Source organism: Pogoniulus pusillus, chromosome 18, assembly GCF_015220805.1.
Source record: "Pogoniulus pusillus isolate bPogPus1 chromosome 18, bPogPus1.pri, whole genome shotgun sequence".
Classification (NCBI taxonomy): domain Eukaryota; kingdom Metazoa; phylum Chordata; class Aves; order Piciformes; family Lybiidae; genus Pogoniulus; species Pogoniulus pusillus.
The window spans coordinates 23042660-23061507 of record NC_087281.1 but is presented as its reverse complement, the minus strand read 5'-3'; the positions used below and the strand labels follow the sequence as shown (position 1 = coordinate 23061507).

Sequence of the window (18848 nt, the reverse complement as noted above, 5' to 3'; positions counted from 1 at the left end):
TCTAGTTGACTGGCTAGGGCTGGGTGCTGGATTGGACTGGATGATCTTGGAGTACTTTTCCAACCTGGTTGATTCTATGATTCTAGGATTTAAAGTTGCCATTTGTCTGTGTATATGTGTAAATTATTTTTACAACAGTAGTTGCACCTGATAGCAGGTGTATCAGTGTGAAGTTGCTGGACATTTTGTAGCATAACAGTGTGTAATATGGTAACACAACATAACAAACTCGCTCCGATCCAAGTTACGGAGGAACCAGCATACTCTGAATGGAGTGAAGACAGAGATCTATCTGCCTCCAAATCTGACGTGGCTCATGTAGTCTGGGCTCTGCTTTACACTCATCTGAGCAGTGCGCTCCAGAACTTGCTAGTTTAGAAGAGGATAAAGACTGCACTTTGCAGATGTACTCTGGGGTTGTTTAGGACATACTTTCTCTTTTCAGCTGAAGGTTGAAAGGAAAGACTTAAGTGAATGACTGGATCCAGTCCAGATGCAGATCTGGTAGCTGGGTAATCATTACAAGAAACAGGCACTAATTCAGTCATTCTTTCTCCAAACAGAAGTGTATTTCTTCTCAGCAGTCTGATGATTTTAGATACTCCATATAAAGCAGAGAAGAGATGGTCTCTCTAATCACATTTGCTCTTATCTTACAATGGGAAAAGCTTTCATCCATTTTAATCAAATTCGTGTTCGGTTCTGAGAAGCTGAAAGGTTGTATCAGAGACTGGCTGGCAAGTTTTGCTTGACACACAAACCCCAGTTTCTGCACAGTCTGTAAGCATTCAGTAGAAGAAGAAACTCCTAACTCTACATTTCAAGCACTTCATAGCATGGTTATTTCAGAGTTTTGAAAGCATCCATTCATACCAAAGCACTTTGTCTGCTGATCGTTAAGTTTGTATCCCTCGTAGCAGATGCAAGTGTATCCCACAGGCAAATTGATGCAGTGTCCAGCTCCACAGATATCAGGATTAACTGTACATTCATTGATTTCTATGCAAACAGGGGAAAAAAAAGTTTAACATTAGAAACCTCTCACATAGTTCCCTGAGATGACAATATTCTGTAAACCATGTAGAAAGATCAGGCCAGAAAACCTGAAATAAAGTTTTTGACTTCTGAGTTTCTGTAACAGATACTTATCTGGAAGAACCTAAAAACCACCTAGGCTCTTCCTGCTGACATGTTTTCATTTCCCATCCAAGACCCATAAATGAGTACATAAAAAATAAGAATGGGCTGCCCACGAAGGTGGTGGAGTCACCATCCCTGGAAGTGTTCAAGCAAAGCCTGGATGAGGCACTTAGTGCCATGGTCTGGTTGACTGGCTAGGGCTGGGTGCTGGGTTAGATTGGACGATCTTGGTGGTCTCTTCCAACCTGGTTGATTCCATGATTCTATGATTCTCATCTGCTTTTTGTAGAACATGCTGATACACATCCCACAGTCTACATCCTTCAAAGAACCTGAACACATGTGTAGACTATCTTAAGACCTCACTTTTATCCAAGAAGTCTTCAATTCTGGACTTTGACTCCAGCCCATGTAATCTGAGGTGGAATTATTAACTTTTCCTTCTGTCATTTACTTGTGGGCACAGAAATCAGCAGGCACATCCTGTGCCAGCCCAGTCCTAGCTCTGTTTGCAGTACTCTCATTGCAGTGCTGGTTTGTGCTTTCTGTCTCTCTTTAGGGTATTCCTTTCTATTCTACAGCTGCCTTCTCTTTGCTATCATGATTCAGAAGTAGCATGGAACAAATTACAGCGCCAGGAACTCAGTAATTATTTTAGTTCTAAAAAGGAAGAAAAAGGAAGTACAATACCTGTAACTTGAGTAGGTGCAATTACTTGACTGGCACTTGAAGTAGAGACTTCAGGAGCAACTTCAACAGGCAGAGGAGGAGATGTTTTCTCAATCACTACTGTGTGACATGGAATAGAAATCAATCACATCTAAAAAAAACACCCCTTAAAGCATTCAAGGAGACCAACACCTTCAAAAATTCACACCTGATACTGAATGAGACAGATGCTATAGAGCTTTCCATTAGTGTTAGATCTTAGATCTGGAGCACAGAAAATAGTTCAGCTTTCCATCATTGTACTGCTTGTGAAAAAATATGAGGTGCTAAAGAAAACAGGCACAACAGTAAAACTTTTTCAGCAAAAGTTATGTGTAAATCCAAAAGGAGGCACCTAAGGAAAGTTTCTTTTTCAAAGAGGTAGAAGACCTCAATTCTGCTGACATTAAAATTCTCATGTATGTAAACCAGGGTATCACTTTAGTCTCAAACACACCTTTGCCTCCTAACACCAGCCAATGTCAATCTCTCAATTTCTCCCACTTCAGCTGCCATGATTTTTTTCCCTGTATTCAGCTCATGGAATAAATTGTTTGTGAAGCTGAGATAAAGTTTTCATTAACCTCTGTTAGAGTTGCTACCTTCCCATTCTTTGAGGAATTACAAGCACTTTCTCATACTGAACAACAAGTCAGAACAAATTACCTGGAAACTGTGGATGCAGGTTAATTGTTGAAATTCCAGGTGAAAGCTGAGGCTGCCCAGGCTCTAGATTAGGCTGCTTTTCTTGATCAAAGGAGTCCAGTTCCTAAAAGAATGGTTAAAAATTTGTGTTCTGTAAATATTCTCTCAATTCAGCTATCATAACAACTCACAAACTCCTAGCTTAAGAAACTGCTAACATTCTCATAAGCATCTATGGATAGCAGAGCATTCATTACCACCAATTTCAGGCTGAAAGGACATGGAATACTCTACACAATGGCACAAAATTTCACATTGATTTTCTTTGAAGCAACCATTTCATGGAGCTTCCAGTTATAGCTTTGGTTTTATTAGTTCATAGCTTTCCCATCCTCTGGTCTTTGTGAGTAGTATTAACTGCAGTTCAGCATCACACAAAAGTATACAATCACATATGTCTGTAAGTTCTTGACTAGTGTGGAAGGTTCTCTTAGCCAGTGCACTGATCATCTTACTTTCATACAAGTCTTAAAAGCTTCTAAGTCTTTAGGGAAATGACATTAAGTACAGCTGCAGTTATTCCTAACAAATTCTATTATCTTCAGCATAGAGAACCTGAAACTTTTAGAGGAACTTCACAACTCTCTGTTGAATATATAGGAACTCTAAAAAGACCAGGGATGGAACTGAGGCAGTAATGCACGTCTCTTAAGCAAGTGTTGCAAATGCCTCCTATTGTTGCTTTCCAATAATGTTCTTTATATGTCACTATCTGGGGCTCTCCTTTACCCTGTCTGCATTTCTCAATATCCTCTTTAATATACAGCTTCCAGAACACAACAGAACAATATAGTACTAGACCCTCCACTGATGCCCTAAAGTGAAGTTCAAGTAATCTCCTCCCTGTGCCTCACTACCTCCCTGCTGTATATAATAACATGAGTTCTTTTTGCACTGTAAGTCCACAGTGAGTTGTCTCTTCCTTATAAGCCTTCAATCCTTTTCAGAGTTACCATATCACATCTCACAGACATGGTCTGCATTGTAATTCCCAGGTAAATCACATCATGCTTTACCTGATCAGGGGCTGCAGTTGCCACTAAAAGCAAAAAGGAAAAAAAAAAAAAGCATCAATCTTTACATGACATTTACTTACACATGCTCTTTAAAAATGCTACAACATTTGAAAGTGGTTCTTGCCACCGCAGAAAAGTCTCAGGCTCTAACTTTACTTCAAAATGCATCTTCCTGAAGCAAGTGTAAAAACTAACCTGAAACCAGAATAAGATCCTACACTCTAACCAATGCTTCTAATTATTTACTCAGGATTTGGGTGCTTCAAAGTATTATCAATGGTTTGTTTCCACATAAACAATCTTTAACATTATTAACTCACTTTACAAATTCCTTCCTAGGAATACCAACATTCGTGATTACTTTAAAGGTAAATTAATATCATCATGATATAGAACTACCCCTTAACAAAAGATTGTGACTATTTTTGGGAAGGGGAGGTGGAGAAGATATACATAGATTTCTGAAATGTGCTTCTTTAAGCAAACCAAAGTGGTTTGAGGTCTTTTTTCCTCCACTAAATTCATTATTTTTTTCCCCTAGGAAGGAAAGCTAAAAATTTCACATAAAATTGTATTTCCCACTGCAGTTTACCTTGCTTTGAATTTGTCTTCTAGTGATTAAAATCATGCTTACATACTTTCTCCACCTCTACTCTGCCCTGCTGAGACCTCATCTTGAATACTGAGTTCAGTTTTGGGCTCCCCAGTTGAAGAGGGACAGGGATCTGCTGGAGAGGGTCCAGCGGAGGGCTGTGAGGATGATGAGGGGACTGGAGGGCATGGCTTATGAGGAGAGGCTGAGGGACCTGGGGCTGCTTAGTCTGGAGAAGAGAAGACTTAGAGGGCTGGCCAGGAGAGGGGGACAGGCTCTGCTCACTGCTCCCTGTGATAGGACAAGGAGCAATGGGTGCAAGCTGCAGCAAAAGAGGTTCTGCCTCAACACAAGAGGGAACTTCTTTACTGTCAGGGTCACAGAGCACTGGACAAGGCTTCCCAAGGAGGTTGTGCAGTCTCCTCTGGAGACTTTCAAGGCCTGTCTGGATGTGCTCCTTTGTGATCTGTGTTAGATAGGATTGTCCTGCTCCGGCAGGGGGGCTGGACTCGATGCTCTCTTCGGGTCTCTTCCAACCCCTAACATCCTGTGATCCTATCATCCTTCTATTAAAAACAAAGAACAATTTAATTTCCCTTCATTCTTCTTTTTGTTTTTTTAAAGTATCACTGCTCCTGCTCCAGTTTCTTCAGTACTAGTGGGGAAGTGGATTATGAGAGCTGGAAGAACTTAAGAACATCTCAAAAATTTCAATTGCAAGCATCTAAAACTGGAATCTAAAACTCAAATGCATACATAGCATTACTGACTTAGAGGAACTATATATTAATTTAAAGTAAGACAAACAATTCTTTTTGCTCCAGGTTCTCAGTGTTTTGTGAGCTACTAGAATGAGGCAATCTCTCCAATTCCTGAGGTAATGTTTTAGGAATGGTACACCACTTTTCCCCGCTTTGTAACACAGAAAAACCCAGAGTTTTATGTGAGATTTTATAATCCAGCAGTCTGCTAAGTCTATTTGTGTCATATTTTTCTCTCCAGATTCAGTTTAGCTCCATTTTCTTTTTGAAAGCAAAACCAGAGCAGTGATTTTAGCTGGAAAGTAAAACATCACCCAGAATTTTGCTAAGTCAGCTGGCTGAAACTCTTTCTAATAGTAGTTTGACCTGCAGATAACATAACTGCTAGTTGGAAATAACCTATCAATTAATCAATACCATGAAAGAGTTATTCATCATTGTATTTCTTCTGGTGTACAGTTAGCTCATGCCATGTTTGCTGGCAATGTATTTATGATAAAGCTGCTTTCTGCATTTCTTTGTTTCTGCATTTGTTTTAGACTCAGAACAATTGTGGCTGCTGTGAGTTCTTACAAGACCTTGCAGAAGGAAAATCTCTTAGAGGAATCAGCTATTTGTTAAGTGGTCCACTGTGATCAAACATGCTCACACTGAGGGAATGCACAGCTGCAGGCTTGCCAGCAGACCACACGAAGGGGACAGGTGTCCACTTCAGCTAGTGTTGATCTATAGGATTCTATGGAGGGAATATGATAACCACTTAGCCCCTGCCACCTCAAACAGCAGTAAATCAAAGCATGAGTCGAGTCCTTTGCTACAAGTTGGAGATTACAAATATAATTTGACAAGACTTGCAATGAGTATTTCCTATAACAAAAGTGAATGAGCTTAAAGCAGTCTCTCTCTCTCCACAGTGTTCTTAGCATCTGGCAGGACCTAGATGTAAAATTTCAGAAGTCATGCACACATTCCACAACAGGGAGTGCTCTGCTGTGGGAAGTGATGCAGTTGCATCACAAGGAAACAGACCACTGAAGACACAAGCACACAAACACAAAAAGACTCCATTTCCCCACTCTCACCTTCTTGCACAGCCATGTCAGTCTCACTTTTCTGTGAGAAGGTCAGTGCCTCCACTGGCTCTTCCTTTGCTGGGAGAGGTGGAGGAGAAGTACCTTTAGCAACAGGTTGAGTAATCGGGGTCTTGCCAATGACAGGTGGCTGTACTCTAACTGCAGGGTGATGATAAAGCTTGTTTCTGTGAGGGCCAGAAACCGTATAACCCATTCCACCAGGGCAGATTTCCTTAAAAGCAGCTAGATTTGGGATGGGAAAATATTCCTTTTAGGAGTCTAAAAGTGCAATATGTTGACATAGTGGAAAATATAACAACTACCACTCAAAAATTTAATCTCATACTCTAACAAACATCTTTACAAAACAACTAAAGACCAGCTATGCATTGCATGTTAATATGAGTGAGTGCTCTCCCAAATAAATGTTCTACCTGCTATTTCCAGAAGCTTTCCACTCCAGGTTACCAGATTTCTTCAATCACCTTTGGGCTATCATTATATCAAGATTTTTTTTTTTACTTAATCCTCTTCAAATAGTATATTCTTTCTGACTATGAATATGCATATTTTCATCATCTTAGAATCATAGAATCAACCAGGTTGGAAGAGACCTCCAAGATCATCCAGTCCAACCTAGCATCCAGCCCTAGCCAGTCATCTAGATCATGGCACCAAGTGCCTCATCCAGGCTTTTCTTGAACACCTCCAGGGACGGTGCCTCCACCACCTCCCTGGGCAGCCCATTCCAATGCCAATCACTCCCTCTGCCAACAACTTCCTCCTAACATTCAGCCCAGACTTCCCCCAGCACAACTTGAGACTGTGTCCCCTTGTTCTATTGCTGGTTGTCTGGGAGAAGAGACCAACCCCCACCTGGCTACAGCCTCCCTTCAGGGAGTTGTAGACAGCAATGAGGTCACCCCTGAGCCTCCTCTTCTCCATGCTAAACACCCTCAGCTCCCTCAGCCTTTCCTCACAGGGCTGTGCTCCAGGTCCCTCACCAGCTTTGTTGCCCTTCTCTGGACACCTTCCAGCACCTCAACATCTCTCTTGAATTGAGGGGCCCAGAACTGGACACAGCACTCAAGGTGTGGCCTGACCAGTGCTGAGTACAGGGGCAGAATAACCTCCCTCGTCCTACTGGCCACATTGCTCCTGATGCAGGCCAGGATGCCATTGGCTCTCTTGGCCACCTGGGCACACTGCTGCCTCATCTTCAGCCTATTATCTATCAGTACCCCCAGAGATACCTTTCTTCCTGGCTGCTCTCCACCACTCTGTCCCCAGCCTGGAGCTGCTTGGGGTTGTTGTGGCCAAAGGTCAGAACCCTGCACTTGGCCTTGTTCAATCTCATCCCATTGGCCTCTGCCCACCCATCCAGCCTGGCCAGGTCCCTCTGCAGGCTCTTCTACCTTCCAAAAGCTCCACAGCTGCTCCTAGCTTGGTGTCATCTGCAAACTTACTGATGCTGGACTCAATCCCCTCATCCAGATTATCAATAAAGATGTTGAACAGGACTGGGCCCAGTTCCTGGGGGAACACCACTAGTGACAGCTGCCAACTGGATGTGGCACCTTCACCCCTTGCATAAGGAATGAAGGTCACTACATCTATCAACATTACTTTTGCTAAAACTGAAGGATAAAAGCTCACCATCCTTGTACTAAGGCAGCAGAAGTTTATCAACCAGTAACAATATTCATTCACAGGATCCCATTTGACTACATCAGAGGTCTCATACCAGCCAGAAAAGAAATTACACTGAATTGATTAAGCCTTTGCACTGACCTCAGTGGGCTGGGTTAAAACAAGATGGGGATCATTAAAAGCCAAATCACCACTGGTAGAGAGGGGAAATAATCTCATTTATAAAGCTGCTACAGAAAAAGATAATGAAAGTCAGGCAGCAGCACCTGCTCTGATCTATGCAGCTGCTCTATACGAGCAGCAGGTACTGCAGTTCTGGTGGAAAATTAGAATGCAAAAGAAATTCAAGTAAGCCTTCCTCCTCAACAGAGATAATAGCTATGATCCTGTCAGGGACAGGGAGATCTCCAGGATCTTGAGTAGGTAGTTTTGCATTGTTTCCTTATTGCCCTAGTTATAGATATGTTGGGATGAAACACCAAAGATTTAGTCTCCCACATGCCTGATGTGATTACTAACATTTTCTTAAGAGAGTGGGGCACTGGTGAGCTCACAAATTCTGCCTTGGACATATCAGAGTTTAAAATTCATTAACATCTGAAATAAACACACAAAATATGTACCCCAAAGACTAACTAAATCATACAGTGAATATCAGTATGCATTAAGTGCAGACATATGTTCTGATGGTATCTCAGTAATAGAAAAGATGAAGGGTCAAACTGATTTGCTTGAGTGGCTTCAGAACGATTTCTGTTGGGAAATGCCAGTATCAAAACTTGCCACAAAAACACCTAGGTCAAGGGCAGTAATTCTGGTCAAAGGAAGATGACAAGGAAAATGTGAAGCCTATCTCTTCAGAAGCATAGTCAGAATGCAGAATCTCTCGTTTCAGGTCATGTTCTCTCAAATGCAGAACAGAAAAGTGAGCTTTCTTCTGTTTAGTGTTTTCAGCACCCGGACATACAAAGCTAACCTCTCTTTTTGGAGCTGGTCTACTTTGTACATACATTTTAGTAGATATCAGGGGAATGAGATGATGGCTTTTTAATCCAGTGACTCTTATATTAACATTGGATGCTGCAATAAATACATTAATACATTACCCCATTCTGGAGTACCTCACTTTCACAGTTTTTGCCTAGTAAACTCTGTCAAATTATGAATTTAACCTGTGCTAGACAGGAACAGGTTAAATCATGAAAGTTGTCATGAAATGGAAAACATGCTTCCCACACAGCTGATCAGAACTTACCACTAGCATTTTTCTCCCTGAAGCCTTTTCATTAACAAAAATCACTAAAAAAACCCCAATTCCACGTAATATTCCACGTCTTTCTTTATGAGAAGAGAGTAGTCCAAAAAACCCAGATATATTGTTTGCTGCAGAATACTGAGCATAGAGGCTCATGCAATACTTTCATGTGTAAAGCATTTGCATTTAAATCACAAGCCACAGAAAGATTACTTATCTGAAAGTCAACTGGACCTTAAAAATCCTTCTCAGTGATCTCCCAACCCAATGGTCATGCAGGAAACAAATCAATTTAAAATGCTCCCAAATGGTCACTTCCATTTCTGCAATCCCAGCTACTTCTGAAAACCTGACTACTTATACAAAATTCCAGAGAAATACATGACCTGACTTAAAAGAGTGACACCTCCAGCAGTAACTTCAGTAAGAACAGGAGATCACTGTTACAAATACTTGTGCTAAAATACTGGCCAGTCTGGATGTCATGTATGTCACAAGAAGCAACAATGCTTTGAAAAAAGAAAAGAAACATTATTTGACTGCACATTTGGACAAAAAATAATATTGAAGTGATTTTGACTACAACTCTGGTTACTGCAATTTTAAGCAAAGTAGAGGAATAAAAGGTACCTGAAAACAGCTATCAGTATCTACCTTAACCTAAGGGCAATGACCAACCAAGATGGCATTTTCCAAGTCCTTATGTATTTAAAAACCAGCAGGACTCAAGTGAACACAATAAGGAATTAACTGAAAGGTGGCACAAAGTGTTTAACAGTTTGTTGTTAAGCAGGCAACATGTTCTTCAAAATGGATGGTCAAGATATGAAGGAAGGTTAGAAAGCAGAGATACTTCCATACATAGCTGACTAACTGTAATGCAAACCATAATACATGACATTCTGTAATCTAATTGTCAAAAGCTGCTATCATTCCACTCCTCCCTGAGGAGGCTCAGGGGGGACCTCATTGCTGTCTACAACTACCTGAAGAGAGACTGTACCCAGGTGGGGTTGGTCTTTTCTCCCAGGCAACCAGCAACAGAACAAGGGGACACAGTCTCAAGTTGTGCCAGGGGAAGTCTAGGCTGGATGTTAGGAGGAAGTTGTTGGCAGAGAGAGTGACTGGCATTGGAATGGGCTGCCCAGGGAGGTGGTGGAGTCACCGTCCCTGGAGGTGTTGAAGCAAAGCCTGGATGAGGCACTTAGTGCCATGGTCTAGTTGACTGGCTATGGCTGGGTGCTAGGTTGGCCTGGCTGATCTTGGAGGTCTCTTCCAACCTGGTTGATTCTATGATGCCTTTAACAAATAAAGACTATTAATTAGATTTTGCATTAATTTGTCTCTTTCAATAGCCAGAATTTAATGCACAGTAGTTTCACCTCCATGTAACGGGGAACCAAAGTTCAAAGACAAATTCTGAGATGCAAATACTGTTGATCTGGAATGCTATCCAAAATTATCAATGATTCTTCTTCTTTCTGGTTTTTTTTAATCCCTACACAACAAAACTACTGCTGTGATTATTTTACAATCATGTAGACAGTATTTACTGATGGAAAAGTCCTATTTAAAACAAATGTTTGGATTTAACTTGGGTTTGTTTTTTTTCTGAAGTATGCACAACAAACCAGGTAGGGTCAAGAGCTTCTATTATTAATGGGCAGGTCTTACCTGTCCCTGCAGGTGGACACTTCTCACAGTGTGGACCCCAAGCTTTGCCAACGCTGCAACAGCAAAGCTGCTTGCTGAGCTGAACAGAAAGAGGATGCATGCATTGCTTTCCAGCGCTAACAAACCGGTAGCAGGGTCCTTTCTCTTCAGCAACTACAGGATTATCAGCTGCAATGGAAGTGGAAGAGAGGATGGTACTGTTTACATGAAAAGCAAACCAAACAAACATCACCAGATTCCCAACACTAGTTAAATGGATGACCACCTGCACAAGTTTTATTTCAAACACCCACCTCAAGCTGTAATAACAACATAAAATTCTTACTTTGCATCAAACATTCCTCAATTCTAACTCATCCTAGACCAAAGACAAAAAGTATCTAAAAGAATAAACAAAACCAAATTCCAAACCAGCACCTGCCATGCTGCCACAACAAAGTTCAGATAAGGAGTTCAGGAAATGAAGTATTGGTCAGTGTAAAAATTCTCTCCCCCAAATCTGAGAATTTACTTCTCTATCCCTTCTTTTCTTCTTGAGGTAGGTGATTCTCAAGTAAAAGCTGATTAACACAGGAGAATGTTTGCATTCATGCTGTTATCCTTTTTCTTTCTTCTAATTATTTCTTAATTGTTAACCCTTAATTAGAAGGGAAATGTGCCACAGATCACCCTGGGCTGACTGTTTGGTAATGGAAACCACCCATGTCAAAGCTGCAGAAGTGGAACAGAGGAGGGCAGGACATGAAGATGATTTTGACTGGGGAACTAGCAGAGATGAAGAAAAAACAACTGTGACAAGCAGAAATCCAGGCTAGTCAGAAAGAATGAGTGCATGTTTTGTGACAACAAAACCAGGAAAAGGTGGCAAGCACTTCAGCCAGGCACTGGTGGAGACAAAAAGGCGAGAAACCAGGCATAAGCACTGAGATTGACTAAAGAAAGTAAGCAGGGACACAGTGACAGCAAAAAAAGACAGAGACAACTTGGAATAATTGGAACCAGCCAAATAAATGCTCACCCAAAGTGCAACTAACTGTGTCTTGGTACTTTGGTTAACGCTGTTACTTACGTATGCATCTTGAGAGGGTAGGATCTGGCACAAATCCCATTTTGCAGGTACATCTATAGCTGCCCATGGTATTCAAGCACTCACCATTAGGGCATACACCCTGTAACTGGCACTCATTGATATCTGTGGGGAAATGGGAAACAATCAAATACTGAAACATGCTTTATTCTTCTTCTTTCTTCAGAGGTTATCTTTCTTTAAAGTTGTGCAGGAGAACTATTACAAGTTAACACTTCCAAAACTTCTTCCCATACTGGCAACACTGCTGAGAACATTAACAGAAACCCAATTACATTTCTACATCATTCTGAAGTACTCTCAATTAAAAAAATAATGTGCTAGTTTGGGCCTAGCTGGAATGTTTTGGTGAGAAGAATTAGATTACAGGCTGTGAAACAGTGGTGATGTCTACTTCATGCATAGGCTTGCTGAGATGTGTAAGAACAAGAACAGACAAACATAGATAGATAACAGAGTTGCTCTCTGTCTCTCTGGGGCTGAACTTCTCTCTCTAACCTAACCTGCTGTCTGTGTGACTAATCCATCTGCTGCCTAACCCCCCTGGCTGAAACTCCAAACTACCTTGAATAGAAGGCAAGATCTGGGGTAAGGTAGAGGGACAGAAGGAAAGTGGAAAGGTGTTTGGGAGCCTCTCCTGAGGACTCTGGTTTCTGGGAGGGCTGTTGTGTTGCTGTATTACTTTGTAACTTGTATATAGCCACATCTATTGTAAATACCTGCTTGTATCTTGTGCTAAGCTGTAAATAATAAGCTTCATTCAATTTCCAGAGCCTCTGAGTCTAGTCTGGGTGATTTTCCAAAATGGAAGGGGGGGGGCAGGGAACACCCAAACCATCACAAATAAATGCACTTTGAAGGGTTTATTAACCCCTCTTTTCTTGACTACGATTGCAGGCAAAGTCAAACATAACTCACAAGAACATTGATGGAGACAAGCTCCAAGCAATGTGTATTTTATAGAAGGTGGAACACCACCTGGCATTTAAATACAGTTCTTATTTAGTATTTGTATTAAGTAGAGCCTGAAGGTTCATTGTGCTAGAAGAAGCACAATGGAAAAATACCATCTCCAGCCTAAAGAGCTTAATCTTAATAGCAAGAATGTTCTTCAGGAAGCTCAGACCACATGTGAAGTGGAGTGAGAAGGACTGCACCCATGGGAAGACAACTTTGTAATAATTAACAACTGCTTTGATAAAGTTTGCTGTTACCAGGCTACCTCATCAGGGTCCCATTCAGAATCTCACCCACTTATTCTTCCCATGGTCCAAGCATTGGGCCTCAAGCCTTGGTCATAAACTTCTGGAGATCATCTAGTCCAGCCTGCCACCTAACACAGGTATGCCTAGATCAGGTTGCACAGGAACATGCCCAGGAAGGTTTTGAAAGTCTCCAGAGAAGCAGACTACACAACCTCTCTGGGCAGCCTCTTCCAAAGCTCCTTAGAATAGGACCTGTGTGACAATCATCTGTAACCAAGTCAGCTAAACCAGGGTTTTGTTTCAGCAGACAGTAATGATAGTCAGGCCACACCTTGAGTGCTGTGTCCAGTTCTGGGCCCCTCAGGTCAAGAGAGATGTTGAGGTGCTGGAAGGTGTCCAGAGAAGGGCAACAAAGCTGGTGAGGGGCCTGGAGCACAAACCCTATGAGGAGAGGCTGAGGGAGCTGGGGGTGTTTAGCCTGGAGAAGAGGAGGCTCAGGAGGGACCTCATTGCTGTCTACAACTACCTGAAGGGAGGCTGGAGCCAGGTGAGGTTGGTCTCTTCTGCCAGGCAACCAGCAACAGAACAAGGGGACACAGTCTCAAGTTGTGCCAGGGGAAGTCTAGGCTGGATGTTAGGAGGAAGTTGTTGGCAGAGAGAGTGATTGGCATTGGAATGGGCTGCCCAGGGAGGTGGTGGAGTCACTGTCCCTGGAGGTGTTGAAGCAAAGCCTGGATGAGACACTTAGTGCCATGGTCTAGTTGAGTGGCTAGGGCTGGGTGCTAGGTTGGACTGGATGATCTTGGAGGTCTCTTCCAACCTGGTTGATTCTATGATGTGGCTTGTACCAATAACCAAAACCTTAAAATAAAGAACTAATAAAAAACTCAGCCTCCTCCCCCAACCTGTAATTGTCTTTGCAATAAATTGTCATGTTTCCTCTTCCAGAAACCCAGAGACAGCACATTCAAAAAGGCCTACTTTAAAATGTTTACAGGGCATTATTTCCACATAGGAGTTTCCTTCCCTATCCCTAAGCTAGGGAAAATTGCCTGCTGGGTAAAAAGGTTACAAGTGGAAGCCAGATATTCCAGCTGGCTCTTTGACAATCAGTTACCAGTGATCATTTTATCTAAAAATATATAGCATTTACTACCTTTCTTCTCAGTTCTTATAAAACCTTCACCGTTTTATGTGGCTTTATTGTATGCTGCTGCCTGATTGAACACAATCTTTCAGGCTAAGAAGTTGAGCATGTAAAAACGTAACAGATGTGTGGGAGTTTGTTTTTAGAAACCAACCTAAAGAACCTTTCACATTCCTAACTTGTTAATTTTTCTCCACAAGTTTGGCTACCTGCCCCACTATACCAAAGTGCACAACTGAAGTTTACCATACAGCAGACTAACAGTTGCTATGTCAGCTGCAATTTTTTTCCTGTTCAGTGTTGAGTTAATCCCTCAGCTCTTCCAGGGCTGTACCTAATCTAGTATCCTGACACCAAATGGATCAACTTCACCTCTATGCACTTAGCCACACATTACACTGAGTGATAATTTCTATCCTAGAAATCTGGATGAAATGTAATGGAAAGCAGATGAGTTACAAAGGATCAGCTCTACCTCAAAAGAATTTCCAAGTGAAATCCCAAGACTACAGGACTTTCTGACCTCAGAGGGAGTGTCCCCTTTTAAAAGGGGAATGGTATAAGAGCACAAAAATCTCCTGAAATTTCTCCTACAGCAGGTTACATTTCAACTCATCTGATTTTCAAATAGGAAAATGTCCCACATAAGTAAAGGAGTATCTCAGGAGGTTACATTTCAACCCATCCAATTTTCAAACAGGAAAATGTCCCACATAAGTAAAGGAGTATCTCAGCAGGTTACATTTCAACCCATCCAATTTTCAAACAGGAAAATGTCCCACATAAGTAAAGGAGTATCTCAGCAGGTTACATTTCAACTCATCCAATTTTCAAACAGGAAAATGTCCCACGTAAGTAAAGGAGTATCTCAGGAGGTTACATTTCAACCCATCCAATCTTCAAACAGGAAAATGTCCCACATAAGTAAAGGAGTATCTCAGGAGGTTACATTTCAACCCATCCAATTTTCAAACAGGAAAATGTCCCACATAAGTAGAGAAGCATCTTGTTTAAGAACTGCATTAATAGAGAATATTTAGTGAGCCAGACTGGTTCTGATGCACTCATTTTTTTTTCTGGAGTCTCTTCAGTTCTTTCTTTCTCCTGACATCTCAAAATATGATGGAAGGCATCTACCCACTGCAATTGATTCTAAAAGGAAGATCACCATTGTTTCAGTATAATCATAGAATGGTTTAGGTTGGAAGGGACCTCAAAGATCATCCAGTTCCAACCCCACACCATAGGCAGGGACATCTCCCACTAGAACAGGTCGCTCAAGGCCTCATCCAACCTGGTCTTGAACACCTCCAGGGAGGGAGCATACACAACCCCCCTGGGCAACCTGTCCCAGAGTTTCTCCACCCTCACTGTAAAGAACTTCTTCCTAACATCTAGTTTAAATCTCCCCTCCTCCAGCTTAAACCCCTTACCCCTTGTCCTGCCACGTGCCATGCCACAACCCCTGTTGGTGATTGGTTTTACTATTCCATCCAAAAGTACAGCTGCTTTACTATAACCAGAGTTGTGACGGTGGTGTGGTAGTACTGTACAGATGAGACTGCTGCACCTCAGCTCCTCCTATGTACTCCTCTAAGCACACAGCTTGGTACATGTTGAGGTCAGCCTTCCTCCAAACCAATCACAGTGCTCCCTAGCCTTAAACAACCCAGACACTGTAACCAAATTGTCCTTAATCTATCCCACAATCTTTCCCACAAAGGAGAACTTAAAACAGTCCTCTCTTAACAACAACAGCAGTTAGTGTTTGGTATATGCACACAGATATTCATAGGTCAAAATGCAGTGTGCTAATGACTCAATGCCACTGAATTTCCTGAAGAGAAAAAAGCCAACAAGCTAAACCAACCATTTCCCAACTGAATGCTTGTCTGCTTACATTAAGAGTGTGACTACAAAGTAATTTTCATAGAATCATAGAATCAACCAGGCTGGAAGAGATCACCAACATCATCCAGGCCAACCTAGCACCCAGCCCTAGCCACTCAACCAGACCATGGCACTAAGTGCCTCATCCAGGCTTTGCTTGAACACCTCCAGGCACGGTGACTCCACCACCTCCCTGGGCAGCCCATTCCAATGCCAAGCACTCTCTCTGCCAACAACTTCCTCCTAACATCCAGCCTATACCTACCCTGGCACAACTTGAGACTGGGTCCCCTTGTTCTATTGCTGGTTGCCTGGCAGAAGAGACCAACCCCACCTGGCCACAATCTCCCTTCAGGTAGCTGTAGACAGCAATGAGGTCCCCCCTGAGCCTCTTCTTCTCCAGGCTGCACACCCCCAGCTCCCTCAGCCTCTCCTCATAGGGTTTGTGTTCCAGGCCCCTCACCAGCTTTGTTGCCCTTCTCTGGACACCTTCCAGCACCTCAACATCTCTCTTGAATTGAGGAGCCCAGAACTGGACACAGCACTCAAGGTGTGGCCTGACCAGTGCTGAGCTCATGACTTGGAGAAAACCGAACAACCAGCCCTCCAAAAGCAAACACACATGAAAGAGGAAGATAATAACATAAGATGGTATTCCTTCAAACAAGAAGGAACATGCTAATGCTAAACTAGTAACAAACCATGTTAATTATACATAGTTTTAGTAAGTCTGAAAATAACTTCATCTTTAAAGAACTTTACATAGGTTAATTAGTAGATACAAGATGGAAACAGATAATACAGATATCAAAAAGAAAATTCACTTTACACATGGCTTCTAAAAATGTTCACAAAGAAAGTTTTGTGGATTTTTTGTCCAGGGTAAGGCAATTTTCAAGGCTTCACATTAGAAGCATCCCAAAACACAACTGTGGTTTGAAAGCACTTTACCAGAATCATGTTCCACAAATAGTAAACAGAATCAGATGAAGAACTGCCCTCACTTTGGACTCCTGACCACACACATTTGCAGCTGCATGGCATGAACTAAATTTTAAGTTTAAATGCTCATGTTGCACATTCAGATGAAATGTTCAAGTCTAATTTGTGAACATTTGACTAATTCTGGTTGGCTTCACTAGTAGTGACATCTGACACTAGTAGTATCATCTCACTGCATGATCACAGTATCACCAAGGTTGGAAGAGACCTCACAGCTCATCAAGTCCAACCCTTTACCACAGAGCTCAAGGCTAGACCATGGCACCAAGTGCCACGTCCAATCCTGCCTTGAACAGCTCCAGGGATGGCGACTCCACCACCTCCCCGGGCAGCCCATTCCAGTAACTGACTCCATAAGCAGGCATCATCACTGCAACAACTTATTTGTTTCTAATACCTCTGATTTAGGGAAGGACTGAATAGTCTAGAAGACATTAAAAGAACAGAAAACTTTTGAAAGCCATCTTTATTTGTTACTCTTGACTAAACAGTTCTTTCTGGCTTAAAGATCCTAACCCCCAATTCAACATTTCAAGCTAGATTATGAGTGTTGGGCTCTTTGACCCAAGCATTTATTTACTTGTTCAGCAATCTCACATGTGTTGTCAGACCTCACAGTTCCCTGGTGGGCAAAGAAATGTATGAATCAAAATTTTAGGAGAAATTGCATATCTAATTCAATCACATTCAGGAAGTGAGTTGCTTCAGCTTTGTCCCAGGATAAATGGCACCATAACATAGCCTGAGTATCCTTTTCTCCAAGGATAACAAACCATCCCAAGTGTAAATACCCAGTCCTAGCAAAAAAAAATCCTGTACCTACTCAAAATGAGATCTGCACCTGCCACTTACTGAAGAAAGAATATGTTTTGCTTGATTATTGTAAAACATGCCAAGTGATTTACTAGATGCATCATGAAGCTACTGGGATCTCCTTTAATTTGCCTAGTTTATTTATTATACTTTACTAAATTCCACAGCAAGCAAACACAGAAATGCTTTACAGCCTACTAGTCTTCTACATCCTAACAGGTCAACCAAAGCTGAAGAACATGATGCCCACTACAGCCAAGCAAAGTGGAGCAGAAGGACTAGTGGATCACCAGAGAGCTGCTCTGTTATAAGCCAATCTACAGAAGCTGACAGTTGGAATATCAGCTCTGTAGTGTTTCCCTTTGACAGCCTCCAGCTGGCAAAGAATTTAGGAAGAGAAGTTCACTGTATTTTGGCTGTGTTAACCATTATAACAGCTCTTCAGACCACCCAGGCCCAGCTGCCCTAATGCAGAACCACAGGAAACGCTAGGGTGGTGTAAAGCTGTCTTCTCCACCTTCAGTCTTACAGCTCATTTGAACACAGGGTGCAAGTCCACTCTTTACCCTTTACAGATAGCAAGTGAGGCCCATATTTGGTCACAGACATGCTGGAATTTGAAACATTCCCATAAAATGAAATTCATTCTTTCATCTCCATGTTAAACACATTGAATTTATGCTCACCAAGATCACCATGGACCGAACACATATGTTTATTACTGTGTTCTGGTGGTAGCCACCATCTTCTGCCAGAATGTTCTTTAAACCTATCTGCTAATGTAAAAGAAAATACTTTTGCCCAAGCAGAAGAGTCTGTGAGTTCAGAAAAGCCAAAGGTCACCACATAAATTCTGAAAGACAGTCTACAAGTCACGGAAGGAGGGGCTGGCCACCTGGGAGGAATATAAGACTCTTGTCAGAGGATGTAGGGAGGCAACCAGGAAAACTAAGGTCTCCTTGGAATTCACAGAATCACAGAACTAAGCAGGTTGGAAAATACTTTCAAGACCAACCTATTACCCAATACCATCTAATCAACTAAAACATGGCACTAAGCACCACATCCAGTCTTTATTTAAACACTTGCAGGGGCAGTGACTCCACCTTCTCCCCTGAGAGCCCATTTCA

The 18848-nt window shown here is 42.0% G+C and overlaps 2 protein-coding genes across 6 annotated transcripts in view; one reads left to right on the top strand and one right to left on the bottom strand.

The window, feature by feature from the left end:
• Positions 1-11799, top strand: part of LOC135183585 (uncharacterized) — a 97803-nt gene extending 86004 nt beyond the window's left edge. The window contains exon 3 of the mRNA XM_064158764.1: positions 11221-11799. The gene's annotated coding sequence lies outside the window, so the exon portion shown is untranslated. The remainder of the gene's footprint in view (positions 1-11220) is intronic.
• The window catches only part of LTBP1 (latent transforming growth factor beta binding protein 1), a 177575-nt gene that overhangs the window by 61863 nt on the left and 96864 nt on the right, over positions 1-18848 (bottom strand). For 3 of the 5 annotated variants that reach the window (XM_064158748.1, XM_064158743.1, XM_064158747.1), the window contains 7 exons: positions 11644-11766; positions 10575-10742; positions 6005-6238; positions 3570-3592; positions 2515-2617; positions 1831-1929; positions 874-999 (listed from right to left, as the gene is read on the bottom strand). In XM_064158748.1, the coding sequence (XP_064014818.1) occupies positions 874-999; positions 1831-1929; positions 2515-2617; positions 3570-3592; positions 6005-6238; positions 10575-10742; positions 11644-11766 (876 nt within the window). The remainder of the gene's footprint in view (positions 1-873; positions 1000-1830; positions 1930-2514; positions 2618-3569; positions 3593-6004; positions 6239-10574; positions 10743-11643; positions 11767-18848) is intronic. The other 2 variants (XM_064158744.1, XM_064158745.1) reach the window with 2 other exon arrangements.